Source organism: Maylandia zebra, linkage group LG15, assembly GCF_041146795.1.
Source record: "Maylandia zebra isolate NMK-2024a linkage group LG15, Mzebra_GT3a, whole genome shotgun sequence".
Lineage (NCBI taxonomy): Eukaryota > Metazoa > Chordata > Actinopteri > Cichliformes > Cichlidae > Maylandia > Maylandia zebra.
Window position 1 is genome coordinate 11,820,183 of NC_135181.1, and position 20,299 is coordinate 11,840,481.

General features: G+C 42.3%; 1 protein-coding gene across 7 annotated transcripts in view; it reads right to left on the bottom strand.

The window, feature by feature from the left end:
• utrn (utrophin) overlaps window positions 1-20,299 on the bottom strand; it is a 193,250-nt gene that overhangs the window by 101,266 nt on the left and 71,685 nt on the right. The window contains exon 1 of one of the 7 annotated variants that reach the window (XM_014414052.4): window positions 17,146-17,584. The exons of the other annotated variants lie outside the window; for them this stretch is intronic. Within the exon in view, the coding sequence (XP_014269538.1) occupies window positions 17,146-17,292 (147 nt within the window). The 5' untranslated portion in view covers window positions 17,293-17,584. Of the gene's footprint in view, window positions 1-17,145; window positions 17,585-20,299 lie in introns of those variants that run through there. 7 annotated transcript variants of the gene reach the window in all.

A 20,299-nucleotide genomic window follows, 5' to 3' on the forward strand; every position in this document is an offset into this window, starting at 1 on the left:
TGTCTGGGATAAGTCGGAGATGACCGCCGAGATCCATTTTAATGTGTGCCCCATTTGCATGTATTTTGTGCTTTAGGCTATAACTGGTGTCAGCTGCTGCTCACCTTTTGATACCCAATTAACCCTCCTCTGACCTCGTGTACTTTTAGCGGCTGTGTTAAGAAAAAGAAAAAGAAAAGAGCACGACTGATTGAAACCAGGAAAAAAAAAAAAGTTTAATTTTTGTTTGTTGGCTTTTTGTTGAAAATTTGGTAGGAGAAAACAGAAGTCGGCCGCGGGGAAGATGAGAAATAATAACTTCGTTCCAACAAACAAAAACAGGAACAAAGTAAAAGTCTAAAGCACTGAAGCTGCAGTGATTGCAACAGACCTGTGAAATTCATTTCATCATACTCCTAATCAGCGCAGTAAATGGAAGAGAGAGGTCCAGATATACCGAGTGACACGAGGTAATTACTCATCTGTAGGAGGTCTCCCAGAGTCTGCTATTGCTGAGCAAATGAAAGTGTTTGACTGCACGTTACGTAAAACAGATTTATAACGTGACGTGTTAATTAAAACTCAGGCCATACTGGTCTGTAGCGCAATTACAGAGGCTCTTCAGAAGTCAATTCATTCACTCAGCACATAGTTCCTTGCAGCACAACCACTCTTCTCGCAACTGTGTAATGTATATTAGCATATGCGTGTTTCGGTTTGGCAGCATTAAAAATAAATAAATAATAACAATACACTTTCCCTTTTTTAATGAAGCCTGAACTGCTGAGCTGTTCTCTCTGTCGATAACAGCCTCAGTAATTGAAGTTAGGATGTGGCTGAGATCCGATTTTCAAGGCTGAAAAATAATAAAATAATAACATGCTTTGAAGAATCCAGGACACCCTGGTGATAGATGTTTACCATCACAATCTTCCAAACACACTCAGACACTTTTGAAATTTAGTGATGGCCTTGACCGAGTTGGCTTAATGCAGACAAAACAGTAGGTGCAAAAATACGTTACTGAAAGTGGAAAAAGGAAAAACACAACTTGGTTACTATTGACTTCAAAGCTATACTCACTTTATCTGATTAAAGGAAAGTGGATTATATTTTTTTTAAACCAAAATTGATGTTCCAATTCTCAGCAGTTATTTATTTTTCTATTTTCTTTTTATTTACTATTCTTCCCCCCCATCCAAGACTGTGATCAAACCCATTTGGAGTCTGATGCCATGATGCAGTTTAAGGTCCATGTTTCTCTAATAAACCGTTTAACCCTGAGGAGGATCGCTGCGATGCAGTAATGGGCTTGACTTAAAGCCCAATCTCTAAATCACATTGCAAGAAAACGCTCAGAAATCACGCGCCTAGTCATTGACCATTTTCTCCGCTTTGTGCACTTCTCCCTGACGGAGCACACTTTAGACGCATTAGGATGCTCCGAGGTTTTAATACTGACAAGACACTAATAGCAGCCCATAATGAGAGCTCATGCTCCATCACGGACGAACACGCAGTCAAGCACGCGGCCCGCAGACAAATGTACCAACTGCAGTGGTCAAGAGTAATGGCTAGTGTTGCGGAGCTTCTCATCCAGGGTAGCCAGTATTGATTCAAACTCGAAAGAGATGCTTTAAAAGCTTTAGGACAAGTGCAGTGAAGCTCCTCTCACTCTCCCTCAGCTTGTTTACTTGTTTTGGGGTTTTTTTTTTTTATTTACATACTGTGGCCCTGCAGAGGCAATTCACCACTGCAGCAAACATCTCAAGTCCTCATTTCTACCTGCAGAAACATATTTCAAAGAAAGCTAAAGATAAGCCATTAGGCAGCGTCTACTTTGTGCAATGCCATCATTAGCATAGTGTGCTGCTACTTTTAATTTGTCTTAAAGCCTCCCAAAACATGTTTTTTTTCCAGTGATTCAAATCTGCTTTATTTTCAATAATTAACTGAACAATGCAGCGTCATCTTCAATCCATCAACATCAAAACAACAAGCATTTGAACATTTTTTTGCATAAAATAATTGCATTTTATCCATTTGGTCTCAAATAGAGTTTACATTTGAATAGTCTGAACACAGGTTTAGTCAACAGAAGAGACACACGAACCATAAGTGTTGGTTTGCGCTCACAGAGTTCAAGTCAAATCAAAGTGTAAACTAGTTTCATTTATTACCAGATGTGTTTTTTTAAATCCAAGATATATCTCCAGAAATTCTCCATCAGGTTTGACTGATCTGAAAATATGAAAATCAGCAAGTCGACAAGTCACCCGCTATCAGAAAAATGCAACACATCATGCTATCATAAAGGTCATCTCATAAAACTAGACTGCATCAATAAAGCCAAATGTCACCGAAAGGCAGCATGACAAACAATCCAAGCTGACCCAACCTTCAGTATCAATGAAAAATGAGAGCTACACAGACTGTAAGACAATATATAACAGAGTCTATTCAGATTTTCTCTCATTGATAGAACAATTACAACAACAACCTGTAAGTCAGACACCTCAGTGAAATAGCTAGAAGATGAGCACTTGATGAAAGTCATCAGAGCAGCCAAAAAAGGTGAAGAAAAAAAAAAAAACTACAAGCGAGAGAAGGAAATTGGTCTTTTCTTGCACTTTAGGTTTGCATACACTGTTATATATTCTATGATAGGAACGCAGCAACAATGAGTTGTGCTTTTTGTGGACAAAATGAGCTTTTGACGGATACAGACTGTGACTGATCAAATAACTTCAACCTAAAAAGCGGGGGGGAATATCGAGTTATTCTCACAAACATTTTTCTACCAATGAGTCTGATTTCGAGATCAAAGCATTCTTGAACCATTAGTAACTGGGAAAGAAATTTTTTATGCACGCATAAAAAGAAAGAGGAACATTTCGAAGTCAATGCAGACGGCACAAAGGAAATCACACGTTTAGTAAAGAACACGATGTAAATGCAAAGAAAATAAAAAGCAAATCTCATTTATAAGAAGGAGTTTGTTAAAAAAAAACTATTTAAAAGAAAAAGTAAAGTCCAAGTTTTTAAGCCTACAATCCATTTATCTCTAAAGCACACTGTGCGTAAAGCCATTTAAGCGACTGGTTTACATAATAGAACTCTAGCTTTGGTGAATCATCGATATTATGGCCTGAAACAACTTCGTCATTACAAAGAAAGCAGACACTTATAAATGTCAGCTGAGCATTAACAAGGCACTCGGTGCACTCTACCCACTGACAGACCGAGAGAGTGAGGCGGACGCTGGAGAGATTATAAAACAAAAAGATGGAAATAGAGCGTGTGACGTCTTAACTGAACAGCCAGTCAGCATTAGATCAACAAGCGCCAGCCAGCACCTCCAGCGTTAGAGCAATTTATCAATACAGTCTGCTTTGTGTAGAAAAAGGTAGAAAGTGTGGCACAGCTGCTGTGTCTGCACGTCTAGATGCTCAGTGTGTGTGTGTGTGCAGGCGTTAGTTAATTAAAGTGAACTAGTGAACTGAGCAATTAGGTGATGAGTGACATATTTATGGAAAGGTTAAAGCCTCTAAGTTGATTTACTTCCTGCCTCGGGGCCAAGCACGCCAGTCCAAGTTTATAAATGGAAACAAACCAGCGCAGACAAGAGGAAAAGTTACAGTGTCACAGTTTTCTACCGAGGTGTATAAAAGAAAAGGAAGGGGTTGAAAAAAGAACAAGAAAAGAAATGAAAAAGGTACACAGATGAAATTGAGAAAAACTACGCCGTCTATGATAACAGTGTGCTGAAATTGGAGAACAGAAGTGAATAATACCCACTAAACCTGTGGAAAAAACCTCGTTATTCCACAGACAATGCCGAAAGCCATCTTCCATTACGGAGACCATCTGTGCCCAATTCAGTCACTTAAAACATTCGGTTTCCTTAAGCAATTCAGCAACACGGCACATCACCTCAATATCTTCCATTCTACTGGGAAAATATCAAACTATGGTTGGAGCCATCCAGTCAGACTAGCAACAGTTTTATATGATGAAATGGCACCGAGGCAACAATGTAGCCAACAATGCCCGAGAGAGCTTCAGCTGGACGTTATTAGATATTCGATACGAATTCACATCTGACTACTTTGTAAATGATTGTCGCTAAGCTGTGATTATTTTATAACTCTTGTATTATTGGATTATTGTAACACACACAAATACCATCAGAGACGGTCAGGGTTTGAGCCTCTACTCAGTCGGACTGGTTCATCTTCTTGGGCATATTCGCACAGCTTTGAGGAAGAGCAGGGACAACTACTGAAGCCAGATACAATTACTCTAATGCATGCCATTTAGTGGAAGATAGTTTTATCATAATTGAAGCCATTAAAATATCTGAACCAGTGGTTTGAGTATACAATGAACAGCCTCCTCACACCAGACTACAAATGAGTATAAACGTTGTCTCTTTTATCGAAAACACTTTACTGGCACCGTGGCTCTTTTTCGTCACCTGATTGACATTTGTCATCTAAATGGAAACTTTCTCATCATTTTTAAGCTCATAAATCACTTAACCTAGATTGACTTTATACATTCAGGTCACTTCTTTCCTGAGCATTATTGCCTCCCACATCGTGACTCACAGATATCTCTGAGTGCTTCTGCTCCTCGGGACCGGCTGGCTAAGCCAATAATGAGAAGGACTGTTTAAATAATAGAGCAGTATACAAATCAAGGATGTTTATGATTGTGATGTTCTTTTATTATATAAAAAGGAAATTACTTAGGTAATTAGGCAGAGGAGTATACAAACATGTGCCCTCCCAAAGGGACAGGTGAACAGGGTGAGTTTGTGTCATAATGCACCGGCGAGGTGGCGAGAGGCTCAGCTCGAGTCGCAGCAGTTTTCTGCGGTCGGCCTCGCTCTGTCGTCTGCAACCTTTAAAGCGGGCCGTCTCTGGCACTTCTTTAGCTGTGACCAAACTACCAAAGCCCATCTCTGCTGCATGTGTAGGGAAGGGAGAAATGACATTTCATGTTCCTTCATTACATTTCTTTTTCATTTCCTCTCACCCGTCTGTGCACTGGACCCCTTTTCTCCTCGAACCATCTGCCAGTGACACTGTCATGGCAACCAGAATTTGGAGATCACGCTTGCTAGCTATATAGGATTGTACTAAGTGAAACCCACAGGATTATTGGAATGGAAAGGGGCAGACACCCAGAGTGAGCTACCCTTTTAAAAAAGTGGAGAAATTTGGATCAGGTCAACAGTCGGGTTTCTGCACCTTCCACAGTCACATGGATCTTAAATAGTGTGTTGAGGTAAAGAGAGACTTGATGCTATCAGAAAAAGCTTCTTTACAGGTGGCGAGTTTCTCCTGACATCTGAGTCATGACCTCAAATCTGAGATGAGTGGCCAAATTTGGTGTACAGAAAGAACAATGCTAGTCTTAGCATTTGAAGGAAAAAAAAGTCTATAACCAAAAAGTGGAGAGTCCCAGGTATTTAAACCCAAGTGGGAGTCGTCCCTTAGAAGGTGGTCGTTGACCCACTATTAATCATGTGTGTCATCACGTGAGCCAAGCCTGCAGGTGTGAGCCAAGGTGTGAAAGCTGTGGGTCATTACCAACAGATGTTTCAGCTGAAACTACTGTGAGACCTTACCTCACTCTATAGGGTGACCTACTGAGGTCACCTGACGCAAGATGCGAGTAGGGGGTTGAAGTGCCTGGGAAGGGATCTTAAGACAGCAGTGTAGCTGGCTGACAGTGTCGTGAGCCGCCCCTCTGTTCAAAGGTTGTTCACAGAGAACTAGATGGCTTCTTTTACTCCTCTTTCAAATCATCTGTCTTCTCAGTCCAAAATCTGAACATCAGAATCCTCGAATGAGTGACCTTTATTCTTTAAGTGCCGATGTACAGCTATCTCACGCTATCCTTAACATCCTCCTGTGTCACACAAGCCATCACCCTCTCTGCCCATGCTTTTTTTCTTTTCCCCTCATCCTTCGCACACAGTAATAGTACCAAGGCTACTTCTTTGAGCATATTCCTCTAGGATTTACATGGATAGCAGTGGGTACATTCAACCGCGGTAAAACCTCAAGCAGAGCCAAAGCACGGTGGAAGAACTCCATCTGGCCTGGAAACACTTCCTCCAAGAGGAGCTGAAGGGCATGGTTGGAGAGAAAGACATTTGACCTACTTCGCTTTTTTTGCTAGGGGGAGCAAAAGACTCGACTAAACCACTCATGCACAAAACAAGCAAACAAATATTGAAATATAAAAATATGTAAACACTTGGAAAGATTGCAAAGCTCCAAAATAGAGTTAGTTGATAAGACAGAAGGAGAAAGGCAGCACTTGAATGAAATGCATATCCGCAGAGAGCAAAACGGCTAAGCATGGGCAAAAAAATATCAGCTCGATTCCCAAAGCATGCACTCTCAGAACCGTCCAGGGTTGTGCCTATGCCGATATGGAGACTGTACGTTTCCCATGCTGTCAACAAACATTAAAACAAAAAAACAGAATTGCAGCTTCTTATGGTGATAACAGGGCACTGTGTAAAGTTAGTAGTAGGTACAGCTAAACTGCAGGACAAGAGAAAAACAACAGGCATGGAAAGAAATAGGTCGCAGGCAGCAAAACTCAAATGAAACGGTTTGAACATAACACCTTGGAGGATTTCTGAGAGGTCTGCATAAGTGAAGAGGTTCAGTTAAACTACGGGGTGAAATTAAGTGCGTTTGGGCATGTGATACAGAAGGTGACATTCAAGCTTCACCCAGTAATAATATATGAAAATGTGAGTCTTAGTCCTCCCTCAAAGCACATTTTAGCATTTTTCCTTGATTTATTTATGGAATATACTACTTCCTTAAAGGTTTCCAGATGCTACACTTTGGTAGGTGGCCACAAATCTTTCCGTATCTGTTGAAGGTGTTTTTGTTTTAATTACTTTTAATCTGCCAGTAGTACAGAAGCATGGCTGCTGCTACTTATTTTACCACAATTTATATGTAAAGTTATTCAAAATATACAATACTTTATCTCCTGGAGATTAAGGGTGAGGCTTTCATGAATCTGATGCATCCTGAGTGATAATTTTCTTAACCCCTACCTAACCACGAGCACTACTGCTTGATTCATGCTGCCACTTTTGCCTCAGTTGAGTGACAGCCAAAATTACTCTTTGTAATTCAACTCAAGCGGCTTTATTGGCTTCACAATATTGCGAAGGCATCAGAATATGCAATAAAGAACAACAACAACAACGATATTAATGTATTATATAACAGGAAAACTGATTTATGCATTAATAATTTACAGTGTTTAAAGCACATCATGTGCCCTTGTGTGTCATTCAGTATCTCTCAGATTGCAGCATGTTTGTACAAACTGGGCATCGAGGTCTGCCCCGCCTCCTTACCCAAGAAGCATTTTTAATTGCATGTAATAACTCATAATAAACCCTGCCTTTCATACGGATCACCCCTGCTGAAGTAGGAAGCCTGCTGCATTTACAGTTTTTAGGCGGTGTCTACAATTGTGAATAAAAAGTAGACACACAGTTGATACACAGGCACAAAGGTTGAGGTTAAAAAGGTGATTAATGGATGTAGTCATATGCAGTTAAGGTAGTATGTGTACGAGTGTGCGTTTTATGACCCGCTCTTCCTCTCTGAGCTGCGTATCCATCTCTGTGTGAGGGGGACATTTAGCAGCGGGGTGCAGGGCCATCCAAACTGAGTTATGATCACACGCAGACAGTACGGACTGAAGCGAGACAGTCAGACGGCGGTGATGTCAGAGAGAAGGTCAACGGGAGGAAAGACAGTAGACTCAAAAGGATCAAGCGCACTTGACAATTGGCCTGTCAATCATGTAGTTGCCATAGTGCTGTCTCGGAGGGTGGGGCCTAAAACGAGCTATAAATAGAGCAAAGCAAGCTGGGAAGAGGACAGAGGACAATTATGATACATCAGCCGGGGGTAGTGAGGGGTGTTCTTGCGCGTGTGCGCGTGTGTGTTGTGATTGTGTGTGCATGAGCACTTTTCATGCAGCGTTTAGTGGTAATTACTGGTCTCTCTCAGGGATGAAAAAACATCAATCCAAAATTAAATCTTGATGAACTACAACAAATCGTCAAACCTGAGGGCACAAACAGATTACAAACACACACACAACTTAAAAATGCACAGGAGTGAAAACTTTGTCTCTGTGGCAACCAAAACCACAATTTTAACGCAAATTCTCTTCCTATATGCTCTAGGGATGCACCCATTCTGAATAACGCAATACTGGGCCAATACCAACACCAATGTTTAAAACTAAATTTCAGCTGAGAGCCAATACAGATAATTTTGGCTTGTTTTATTGGTGGAGGAGAGGGCCATTGGGTCATTTATTCGCCCCTTTGGCCAAGGACGCCAAGTAATCTGCCAGTACAAAACTGATGAAACACAACATGGTCCAATGGCATGGGTAAATACTAAATTATTTACAGATATATCATTTGGGGCAGGGGAGGGGCTAATATCTGATATTATCCCACCTATCCAAAAACAGACTAACCTTAGAGTGGCTTCAGACACTAAAATTAGATCTATCCAAAGTTCAACTTAGGCTAAATTCTCAATATCCCCATAGATAATCTTTGATTTTAGGTGTACACAAAGCATTGCTTTGTATTCAGACAGCTTCATCATTTCAGGAAATGACCCACCCCACACTTTTTTTGGCAGATTCGCCTCTATTGTATCGAGCATACTGGGGGTTTTCAAGGGCACAACAGAGTGAGTCTCAGAGAGATGATCTAATTACTGTCATTAGCGACATCTAATTGGAGCTTTAAAATTAAAAGATTAGCCCAGGCGCTAACTCTGCTAACCTATTTTAGTGTTTGAAAGCGCAAGAAGAGAGGTACAATGGGAAAGAGTACACATGCTTAGGAGCTCCAAAATGAATTGGATGTGGGGTATATCATTTGCCCACTTAACCTCATAAATAAACTCACAGAGGCCGTGAGATGCAGAGGAAACGGTGCGTCTGGCCCTGCAGTCCCTCTTCTACCCTTTCAGCCCCCACCCCACTTCGCTAATTAACAATTGTTTTAATCCCCCTTTAATTCTGCAGACAACTGCACACATCTGTGTGCGCGCTACATGCTGAGGGTCCCTCACAACATTCACCAGATTAGTCGAGCTACCCTCCGCCAAGCGTCGCCCGCAGCGACCAAAGGTAATTGCTTTTTAATTAAGCCTCCGGCGCTAATCCCAATGATATTTAGCAGGCACGAATTGGCGCGCGCGCACACACACACACACACACACACACACACACACACACACACACACACACACACACACACACACACACACACACACAAGGGGGACAGGCTAAAAGAGGGAGACGTTCAACAAGACATACTTGGCTGTAAACTGGACAAATGTGTAATAGGCTTTGTTGGCATTTCTCTTTTGTCCACAGTGGGAAGCAAGGCAGCCAGTGAAAATGAAGTCACTCATGTACTGAGGCAATAAATGAATTCTCACCCCCTGCCCAATCTGAGAATATCCTTTAGGCTGAAAACGAGTACTCGGGTCGATTCTGAACTCTCTCTCTCTCTCTCTCTCTCTCTCCCCGTCTGTCCGTTTGTGTGCGTGTTTGTGTGTGCGATCGTCTCTCCGGTGACCCTGAAATAAGCCCTGCAAACCCCAGAGATGGAAAAGGCAATCGCACACTTCTATCGACCCTTTCTTCTTCAATCCCTTCTCCTCCTTTCAGGCACTGGTCTCTCTTTTCCCATCTTTGCACCCTTTTTCCATTTCCAGGTTCCTACTTGATCTTGTCACCATATCCAACTTTTCCCAGTTTCCATCGTCCCGGTGTCATGTTTAGATAGCTCTTTCCTCACTTCAATTTCGTCCTTCTTACAAAAAATAAAACATACTTGGCAGCCATCTTTTCTCTCATGACATGTTTTTCTTCCTCTTCTGCTTTTTGAGTCAAACCTTTTTTTGTAACTTTACTTTTCAGAAAAGGCAGACTTCTCTCCCCAAGGAACAAAAAAGTCCCCTCTTCTCACACATTTCTGCTCTAACTATGAAATATGCTGAACCAGTGAACACCCACACTTGCAGCACTGTAGTACATCTAATTTGATTCCTTGTCTCACCTAACAGCTCTGGATTTTCTTTGATGTCTGCGGTCCGACGTGTGAAGGCACCACTGAGATGGAGTTAAAGCTTACGTCGAGCTGTCTTTCACAAACATTTTCATTGCTCACGCTGATCCGCTCCCGTCATCTCTGATCCCTCTCTCAACTTTCTCGAGTATCACATGGTTCCGTCTCGTGTCTAATCTTTTAACCATGTAGTACGGAGAGGACATTTCTAATTTAAGAAGAGTTTTACCTTTCAAAAGCTTGTCAGAGCAGAAACTGCACGCCAACAGTGAGAGCTCCTCTGGGCAAACTTAAGACTTTACAAAAACTCTGCTCAACACTTCTGTGACGTGATTGTGACTACCCATCAAACTCCTTCCCCCCCCCCATAGTGGCATTTGACTCTAGCAGGCTGTTCCTGCCTGCAGATTACAGACTATATATAGCTTGATTTATCTTTAATCTCCTGTGATATAACAGTGAAAACCATTTTCAGCTCCTCTTTGTGTTATCTCTGAGAGGATGCTCAATGCTCCATTTCCTTCATCGCAGTACCTTCTACACTGGGGCTAATTCCTTTTCCTCTTGTCTTTCCCACTTTTTCTTCCACTGCTATTTTCTTGGGGTTCTTGTTCTTTTTAACCTCCACTCCTTTTTTTAATTTAGGCCACTGAAAGCCCCAAGTCAGGGACATTCAGACAAAATAACACAGGTGAAGTAAACATCCGCTGATTTAACCAATTGGAAAAATGTTAAGATGAGCTACCTGGATGATAAACCTTGAGGCGACTCATATATGACATCCACGCAAGTATAGTTTCAGTGTTGGAAACTCGCAGAATGCAAGTATCTGGTTTGTAAAGGGTGCATGAATGAAGGCTCAAGTAGCATCTAGTAAGCCATCTAAGAGTTGAGGAAGATGGGCAGAATGTTTTTGGAGGATGGGAGGGAAAAGACAGAAAGCATGAATGATTTAGAAGCGGTGTGCAAAGAGCAGATGATGGCATAAATAGAAAGAGGGCGAGGTGAGCCGGTGCATATGCTGCATATTATGGTGATATTAGGAAAATTGCTACTGAGTGAAATGGTGATAGTAGATCAAGAAGAAAGGGAATGAAGTGTGTCTTTGTATTTCTCTGCTAAAAATAATTTGTAGTTCCATCTAAGTGTTTTCCCCCCTTTTTTGAGTGGTTGTACAAAAAGCCTAAAAGACAGGTGAATAGATCAATTAAATGTTTATCTCTACAGCAAGGACAAGATTCGGAGAAAGAATGGCATCAAGACAAAGACGCTTGCTCATACCTTCCAAAAGAGATTTCTAGAAGTGATAAATCACTGCAAATGCACACCGTGTTTTTGATAGATGTTTTTAAAAAAAAAAAAAAAAATGATGAAATACAAAATCATTTGGGCTCAGAGCACTGTGGAAATAACACACAGAGGCGTTGAAACGTAGCAGGAACAGACGTTATCGTGGAGCGAATGTTCCACTCCTTCTTAAAGAATTAATTATCCTTGACAAGAGAGGGAAACTGTCCGAAGGTAGAAGAGATTCACAGAGGAGAAAGAATGAGAACTGAAGCTGATGCAGGTAAATAGGGGGGGGGGGGGATAGGAGGGAAGGGTCAAAGAGGAGAGAAGTAACAGAGGGTAGTGAGAACAGGATCAATCGATACACTTTCTAATCTGTTGAATACTAATTGGCTCAATCACCTTCTGATTATTCTGACCTTATGTTATCAGCACATTTGTATAAACACAATCTCTTCTTCAACTTGAAACTGTGGTATTTGTCAGCACCACAAAAAGGTGCAGGCGCTCACATATACACACTGAGAGAAAGCAAAATATGGACGGTGAGTCAGCACTGTTTGTGTGCTCACCATAGATATTGGCAAGGTGGGACTCTGGCAAGGTGCAGAGCGCAGGCCTTGTCCCCGCAGATTGATTGTCAGCACAAGAATAGAAGGAACAGCAAAGGAAAAATGATTGCATGCTTCATTTTATTTCCCGCACTTAGGGTGCCCCCTGGATCGCACCCCGACTCAGTCGGGCAAGCGGTACATGAGACAGTGAAAGGATGATAAGAGAGCTGGAAGGTCATAGGGACCTCTAGATGGCAACAAAAATGACTGCCTCCTCACTGCCTTCTGGTCAATATTTCCCTTTTTTCCCCTCTCTTACGGGTTAGTTTCTACAAATCTTTAAGCACTTTAAGCACGTATTGAGAGATTGCCATGCCATAAGGGAGAACAACGAAAAGGCAAAAACCTTGAGATCTCTATCTCTCCCTCTGCTTGCCGTGATTCGGCTCAGGCCATTTTTGGGCCGGCCATAGATCACGGTGTCAGGTGGGCCAGTGAGTTTTGGCCAAGTCTGCTGTCTGAAAACAAACATGTCCTCTAGTAAACCTGAGTACTGGACCTCAGATCTATCACATCATCTACTTTCTTAATAGCTGGACAGACAGGTGGGGAAAAAAGACTGTAGAAACGTTAGATCAAATTTGTATCAAGACTGTAAAATGTGATCAAGTTGTTATTAACTTTGACACTAAAATGTAATGTTAGTTCAGATTTTTCTGTTATATGTCACATGGTTATGTCATTGTTCTGTGCTCGGTGTGTTTAATTTATTAACTTTTAACTGGGCTTTGATGCTTTTGTATCAGTGATTCCTTTTAATACTTATGCATGCCACGGCAAAATGATGGGTCCAAGTAGTCATGCTAACTAATGTGCATTGTCCCTTTAGGAGTTACACAATACCTAACTACCTCTCTCTCTGTTTGTATACAGACTTTTAAGAGTGAATTTTGTAGGTGCTTCTCATGGTTAAGCTATTTTTCCTCCCGTTTCCAGCCTCAGTGCAAAGATGCAGTCATCACAAGAGAAAAACAACTCCTTTGAAAACTGATCACGACAGTTAACCAGTACACAGTTACAGAGGTAATTGCGCACATCTCTCCATCAATATCTTTCCCTTTCTTCCTTGTTATTTACTCTGGATATCACATGTTGAAGTGCTGGGTGAATACAGAGCTTTCCAGCACCATAAAGTATACGTGATGACAAACTACACAGGCATTAGCAGCTTTAGCTTGGTGTTAGGAAGTGCCTGAAAGCCACTAATGGAAGTGCACATAAACACAAACCGGACACACGCATGCATTACTGGCTCGATAAATGGGTTTACTGGATGTGCGAGAGACAAAATGGGATGTAGACAAAGGGAGGAGAAAGGCGAGGAGGTTGAGGGTCTCCCCCCCCCTCCTTTCTCTGTTTATATTTGAAGCAAATATAGTATATTGTGGATTCCATCTAATCCTGGGGTGTTGATTTTCAATCTCAAGACCAGTTTTTCTGTCCTCTTCATCTCATCTTATCATAATGGAACGGTCACTTTCTGCCGTAATGGCAATCGAGAAAAGGAGAGCAGCTTAACCCGGGGCTGTATCAGTGATTTAAGTGCTATTTCACCTCAGTCCACTCCCAATAGAAAGTCCATCTGTGGTGATTTACATGTAATGTTGATTGGGAGAGAAAAACCCATCTTCATTTTCTTTTATTGTCCCTGCTCGTTCCCAATACGGTCTTGATGAATTTAAATGACCTGCATTTATGAATCTGTTACCACATAAATCTCCCGCCTGTGACTCATCACTCACAGAGGAGCTGAGGAGTGAGTGAGTGTGTGGGTATGCTTGTATTTTAAATGTGTTCATCCACATATGTGTTGGAGAACTGAATGCATGAGTGTCCGTAAGCTAACTGTGTCTAAGGATGCATGAAAAAAATAAAGAAATAAATTATCCACAATCTGAGCGTGAGCCAGGTTACTGGGGGGAGAGGATTGTGGGGGGTGGGGTGTAATCTGACTGCACCTGAGGCTCTAACTGCTAATGCTAACACTTGCTAATAACCCATAGGACCCCTGTGGAGCTCAAGGACAGGGAGGTCAGACAGCTGGGCTCCATGCCCACGCCTGAGTCACCTGTCCTGGGGTAGCAGTGAGCCAGGAGCAAAGGTGGATCGAGTGTGGAGCCCAAAGGCCAAAGCATTTTCCAGAGAAACAGAGACAGACAAGGCATGACTGCACATTATTGCTGCTTTAGGGCTGTTTCTAAAGTAGGCTTTGGTTTAACACAGACACACGCACACACGAAATAGCAGCCAACGCTACAGTAATGAGAGTAGGAGGACGCTCCTCTGGAGAGAGGTGGGCCCTTCACCTAATTCTCAGCTAGAGATTACACACGGAGAGACAGAGCGCAGCAAAAGTGAGGAGATGAAATGAGCCACAAGGGCCCCTCTGTATGCCTCACTATAAATGAACCAGGCATGCCACTCAGAGCTTCTATTCACCAGTAAACTATATGTCACATGCTTGCAAGCAATTTTCAAGAGAGAACGCTACAGAGCGAGAGCGCCAGGTGAAAGGCCGGTCAAGAGGAACAATCGGGATGCAGCGAAGCTCGCATTTACATTTAAGGCATTCAGCCGATGTTTTTAATGAGTACAGAATGAATGCATCGAATGCAGCCTCAGGGGAACGCCGTATAGATTAAAGAAAATTTCCCAGAGCATACAACCTCATTAAATGTTATTGCTTTGAACTGGAAAAGATAATTTACTCTCCAAATAACAGATGAAATTTTAAAAACGTTAAATGGCTGCCGTTTGCAAACACAGCTAAGCTCGCTATTATACATCAAAATAACTGGTGCTCTGCATAAACCCAAAAGCTCCCAGAAAAATATGATTAACAGATAAAAAGATATGACTCTGTACATTTCATACTCTTCCCATCCATCACAGCACGGTGAGTCAGTGGTCACCGTGCCCTGCATTGGTACTCTGTTAGAGGTAGTGACGACAAACATGATGCAAGTCCGTGCTTTTCAAGAGGTAAGCTTGATATTGCCGTCTAATTGGTTTTCCAAGGGTAAAAAGCAGCCTTTGTGACAGTGAGTCAGACGAAAACACGAACTGTTGACTTGAGTTAGTGTGATCAAATTGAAAGTGTTGGTGGGATTTATTTTTCTTACGAAAACATAAACAACATGTTCTTCAGGAAACTAAGGAATACAATATATGAAATCAGTTATTTCCTCTGAGAATAATTAGAAATGTTAAAATTATTAAATTTAAATGAACCAGCTCCCATTATTTTTGCACTTAATAACGCGTGTCAGACGATAAGCAGGCCGTGGTCTGCCTCCAAAAAAGAAAGAATGACCAGAGCCGGAGGGTGAGCCCATTTCGAATCTATCATCAGGATGTCATTGTTCCAGTCTGCCGGCCAGTGAGCGCACCCCAGGGAGGCAGGACTACCCTGGCATTACAGTCCCCCAAGGGAAGGCCAAACGAAGCTGGAATGACTGATGCAACCCAGGGGAGGGTAATCGGCTGTGGAATGACTGATTCCTCCCACAAATCAACTCAAGAGGGGTAGAGTTGCTACCACAGATCTAGTTTTAATTGTTTTTGCCAAGAACTGTTTAAAAACAAACAAACATAAGTCAAGCATCTGCAAGATAAGCTGAGAAAGAGCAGGAAATAAATGCCTAATCCCAAATGCCTAATGCTCTGTTTATCACTCTCCCATAATTTTTTTATTTTTTAACAAGGTCTAATCCTTGAGTCGTCACTATTGCTTTTTGTTTCTTGTTTTGTTCCCAGAGAAACAAGACAGGCTAGAAAAAAAACAGGGAAAAAATACATATAAATAGACTTTCTCGTGATAATTTTTGGCTTTTCTTCTGTAGAGACAAAAAAATAAATAAATAACCACACACTTGGTGAGTAGGAAAAAAAAAGGCAAAAACATGCAGCTCTAAAGCGTAACGAATTTTCAGGATGGATTAAACTGAGCCACCACATGTTTGTCGAGCCATGATTGAAGCTGGAAACTGATCCAAAACTGTTCTGATGCATTAGTCTGTCGCTCTCCAACAGTCACACACGCACAGTACTGTCAAATCTCAACAGCTGGTCTCCCCTCTCCACCCCCACCCTTACCCTCTGAGCGAGAGCAGGTCAGTGCTGTGCAGCGCAAGAGAGACGGCAATGAAGATCAGCGATCAATAATGATCAACAGGGGTACAAAATGACATCGAGTCCGGTGCACATCAGCGGTCGTTTTCTCTCAAGTAAAATCAATAAAGCTGACTTTGATTTTCTTTTTTTAACCAAATACACTCTCCTCATGTTTCTCTTATGCGCTTTTCGAATGAATGTGTGTGTGGCGCCAACCTGTTAACCGGTGTGTCGTGTCAACATAATGAGATCAGCTAAAAACTTTAATCAAGAGATCGAATTAAATTAGGTTACAGAACAGCGTCCCATCAGTCCCACCTGTCACAATGTCTCTGAAAATCCCAAACAAGCAAAAATAGTTGTGTACCAAAAACAAATACAACACACTCTTCACCACAATCCCTGTGTATGCCTGCACTCACTTTAAAAGCTGACAAAAATACAAAGCGTGCACACACAACCTCACTCTACGGCAGGGACGCACAGTTTGAATTCTTCTTTGATATGTGAAAGAAGTGCCAAAAGTTCCTAAAGCTGCTGATGTATATATGCACATATATATTTAAAACGACAGGCTGTGGAGGTGACTGGAGTCCTCAAAACAACTTCAGCAGGAACTGAATGTCTTGACAACCGAATGACTCATGAATAAAAAGGCCAAAAATAGAGAAGCTATGGATGAGGCAAAGACGGGCAACTTGGTGATAAGCTCCAGATTTCTGAAAAGCAAGAGCATTTACACTGGGGGTGGGGGAAATACAAATACACATGTGCAGCAAAAACTTTATGGCTGCTTGCTGACACAAACCGAGCATCTGATAAATATAGACTCCAAACAAATCCCAAAGAATCAAAAAATAATCATTTAAATGACACATACGAGTGCAATCGTAAAAGTTTAAAAAGAAAATCCAATTAAATTAGGAAAAGAAAAATAGAAAAAAAGAAAAACATGAACTCTCTGCTCTCCAGCTCCGTGTCTCCACGTACCTTGCAGAGTTTCTGGTAGCGCGGCGAGGAGATGGCCATCCTCTGGAGCCTGTGTAAGAAGACCACCACTTTCTGGAGGGAGGTCCGGACCATGGCCATCATCTTAAGACTGCTACAAGTCTGCAGCAGCCTGCTCCTGGTCCGCATGCTAGCACTGCCCTACCCCGCTCATATTGTTCTCCCTCTCCCTCTCCAGCCGACCAGACCCCAGCCAAGCTGACGTGATGCGCACACACACATGTACACAGAGAGAGAGAGAAGGGGAAAAAAAACCCCACACACACTCACTCACTCGCAGGCGTACTCAGCTCAGCATGCACCCACGTTTTGTCACATACACGCACGCACACACACAATAAACATAGTGAGCGCAGCCTCAGTTTGCTTTCTCCCCCCCCCCTCTCTCTCTCTCTCTTTATAAACAGTCACTCACACAGCTCTTAGCATGCACTCACACATGCGCGCGATGATGCAAAAGAGCCGGACAAGACGAGACACTCACTTTCTCCTCCACGCGGACATTCACACGCGCACCTCGACCGCAGAGCCAGAAGAGAATCAAACAAATCACTCGTGACGGCACCCTGCAGAGTCAAGAGAGTGACAGAGAAGAGGGAAATGATGAAGAAGAAGAAGAAGAAGAAACAAAGAAGAAGAAAAAGATAAACGGGGAGAGAAAGAGCGCAAAGTGCTGGCAGAGATGAGAGGGAAGGGAGAGAGGACGGCACGAGTTGCACTGGACGAGAAGAGAAGCTGTCCGTACGCGGCTTACTTTTTACTGCTGCCGATCCGGAGAGGAGAAAGAGAGGGAAGGAGAGAGAGAGAGAGAGAGAGCAGGAGGGAGAGAGAGAGAGAGAGAGAGAGAGAGAGAGAGAGAGAGAGAGAGAGAGAGAGAGCGAGAGAGAGAGAGCGAAAGAGAGAGAGCGAAAGAGAGAGAGCGAGAGAGAGCGAGAGAGAGCGAGAGAGAGAGAGAGAGAGAGAGAGAGAGAGAGAGAGCGCAAAATAGAGTGAGAGACTAAGAAAGAGGGAGACGGATGAAAAGCACCACTGAGGGAAGACAAACAATGCATCTGTTGTGAAGGTTGAATGACATTATGCCAGGCAAGAAACAAATCAATGAGCGAGAGACAATCAGACGAGAGAGAGAGCGACAGAGAGAGATAGAGATTGTGCAAGAACTTGGAGGACAAATGAGAACCACACACAATAGAGATATAGAGAAGGAGGGGTTATTTCAGGCATCCAGGATTCTGGGAAGTAGCGGTCCCATTCATTTTCTGCACTGGCAATCTTAGCTGGAGCACTTCCACGGCTTAGGTGCCCGTGAAGCTGGTGGCTGACTCATGAATGTTAAACATGAGTAGTCAAAAACATATTTTTCATTTTGATGACAAAAAGAAAAATACATCTTTGCACATGTGCAGAAGTCAAAAATAAGTAAGAACTGTAGTATCGCAGCTCGAATGTGTGACGTGAGCGCCAAGAAGTCTGTGTCGGTTCACAGTCATCCGTGTCATGGTAGTCGAGTGCTTGATAGACTCTGCTGTACACCTACAGGAGAGAGGGCATTCCGTCAAGGATGCCAGTGTTCACATTCTGGACCGAGAAGACAGATAGTTTGGAAGGAGTAAAGGAGGCCATCTACATCCGCTGTGATCAACCATAGTTGAACAGAGGTGATGGCTTACAGCACCAGCTACCAGCCACCTTGAGTCAGCAGTCTTCAATCCCCCATTCTCACCTTGCCTTATGATGGTGGGTGAGGCTACATCTTACAGAGGTTTCACACCTCACACCACTACACAACCCCCACATTACCTCGGGCTCTGTCAGTTGCTTAAAACTGAAGAAGCAAGACATCCTCACTTGTCAAGCACTCGAGACACTATGCCAAGAAGGCTGGTACCATTCATACTTGCAGACAACACTGTTGAGTGCTTGTTCTTAAGCGTTACTGATGCTCTGTAGTAGGGCTGTTCGATATAACGATATATATCGGGTGACGATATAAAAACGTCTATCGTTTTTTATTGTACGCTATCGCTTGTTTCGTGGTGTCGCAAAATAAACTGTAGTGGCTATATTAATTTCTTCTTTCTCTTATATTTAATATAACCACACTACGGACGGACAAGCGCCTGTTTTTATGCGTTGTGGTTAGCAACAACGACGGTAACACCATCGCGTGTCCGCTTGTTTATGTTCCACATAAACCTTTCACAATAAAGCTCAAGATCCACTTGAGACTTTTCAAAATAAACTGAATCATGTGAAAGAGCAGATTATTTACGGATGAGAAGTAAAAAAGAGCCGCCAGGTGCTAAAAAAATAAACCTTAGACTCAAACATTAGAACAGGCTTTTCCCCGCAGCACGCTGTGTAATAAATACTCACAAAGAAAACGGCGGCCATTACAACTTATGTCTAAAAATGTATAGTTTCATGCATCGGTTAAAACACTCGACTCCAGGTACATGACGCGCAGCTGGAAACACTTCCCGCAAGTCGAGCTGCCCGAGATTCACAGAATTTACAGAAAATGTTACCTTTTTGTGATTTATATCGTTATTGGGACGATAGAATTCTTATATCGGGATATGAGATTTTGGTCATATCGCACAGCCCTACTCTGTAGTGCACTCAGGTGGATCCAGCAAATCTGAGAACACATAGGATTGCATGAACCCAAAAACAATGCTTCTAGAGATACAATAATGCACCATACAGGTTAAAGGTCAATTCTGAATGCCTTCAAACTACACTGAGCCAATTTGTTACTACACCTATGCAACTTCTTAATGCAATTTGCGACAGACTTTTTTCTCCATTAGGGTAGCTGACAACCATTGGTAAGGTTTTTATTAAAGAAAAAAAGGTTTGTTGAGAAACTTTAGTTTCAGACAGTAATTTTTCAATGCAAAAAAAATAACAGTCTACTTTTTTAGCTCTAGTTCTCCTCTTCCATTAAGGAAGCCATTTTTGTTGTCTCAGTTTCAGACACCTGAGATATGATCGTGGAACAAATTACATCAGGAAATGCCAAATGCACTTAAAATCTCCCGAAAAAGCCATTAAGTGACTGTTTTTGATTTAGTTTTTATCTGTGGTGCCAAACACAGGCTGCATCAGACCAGACTTCTGTCGTTACCCATGT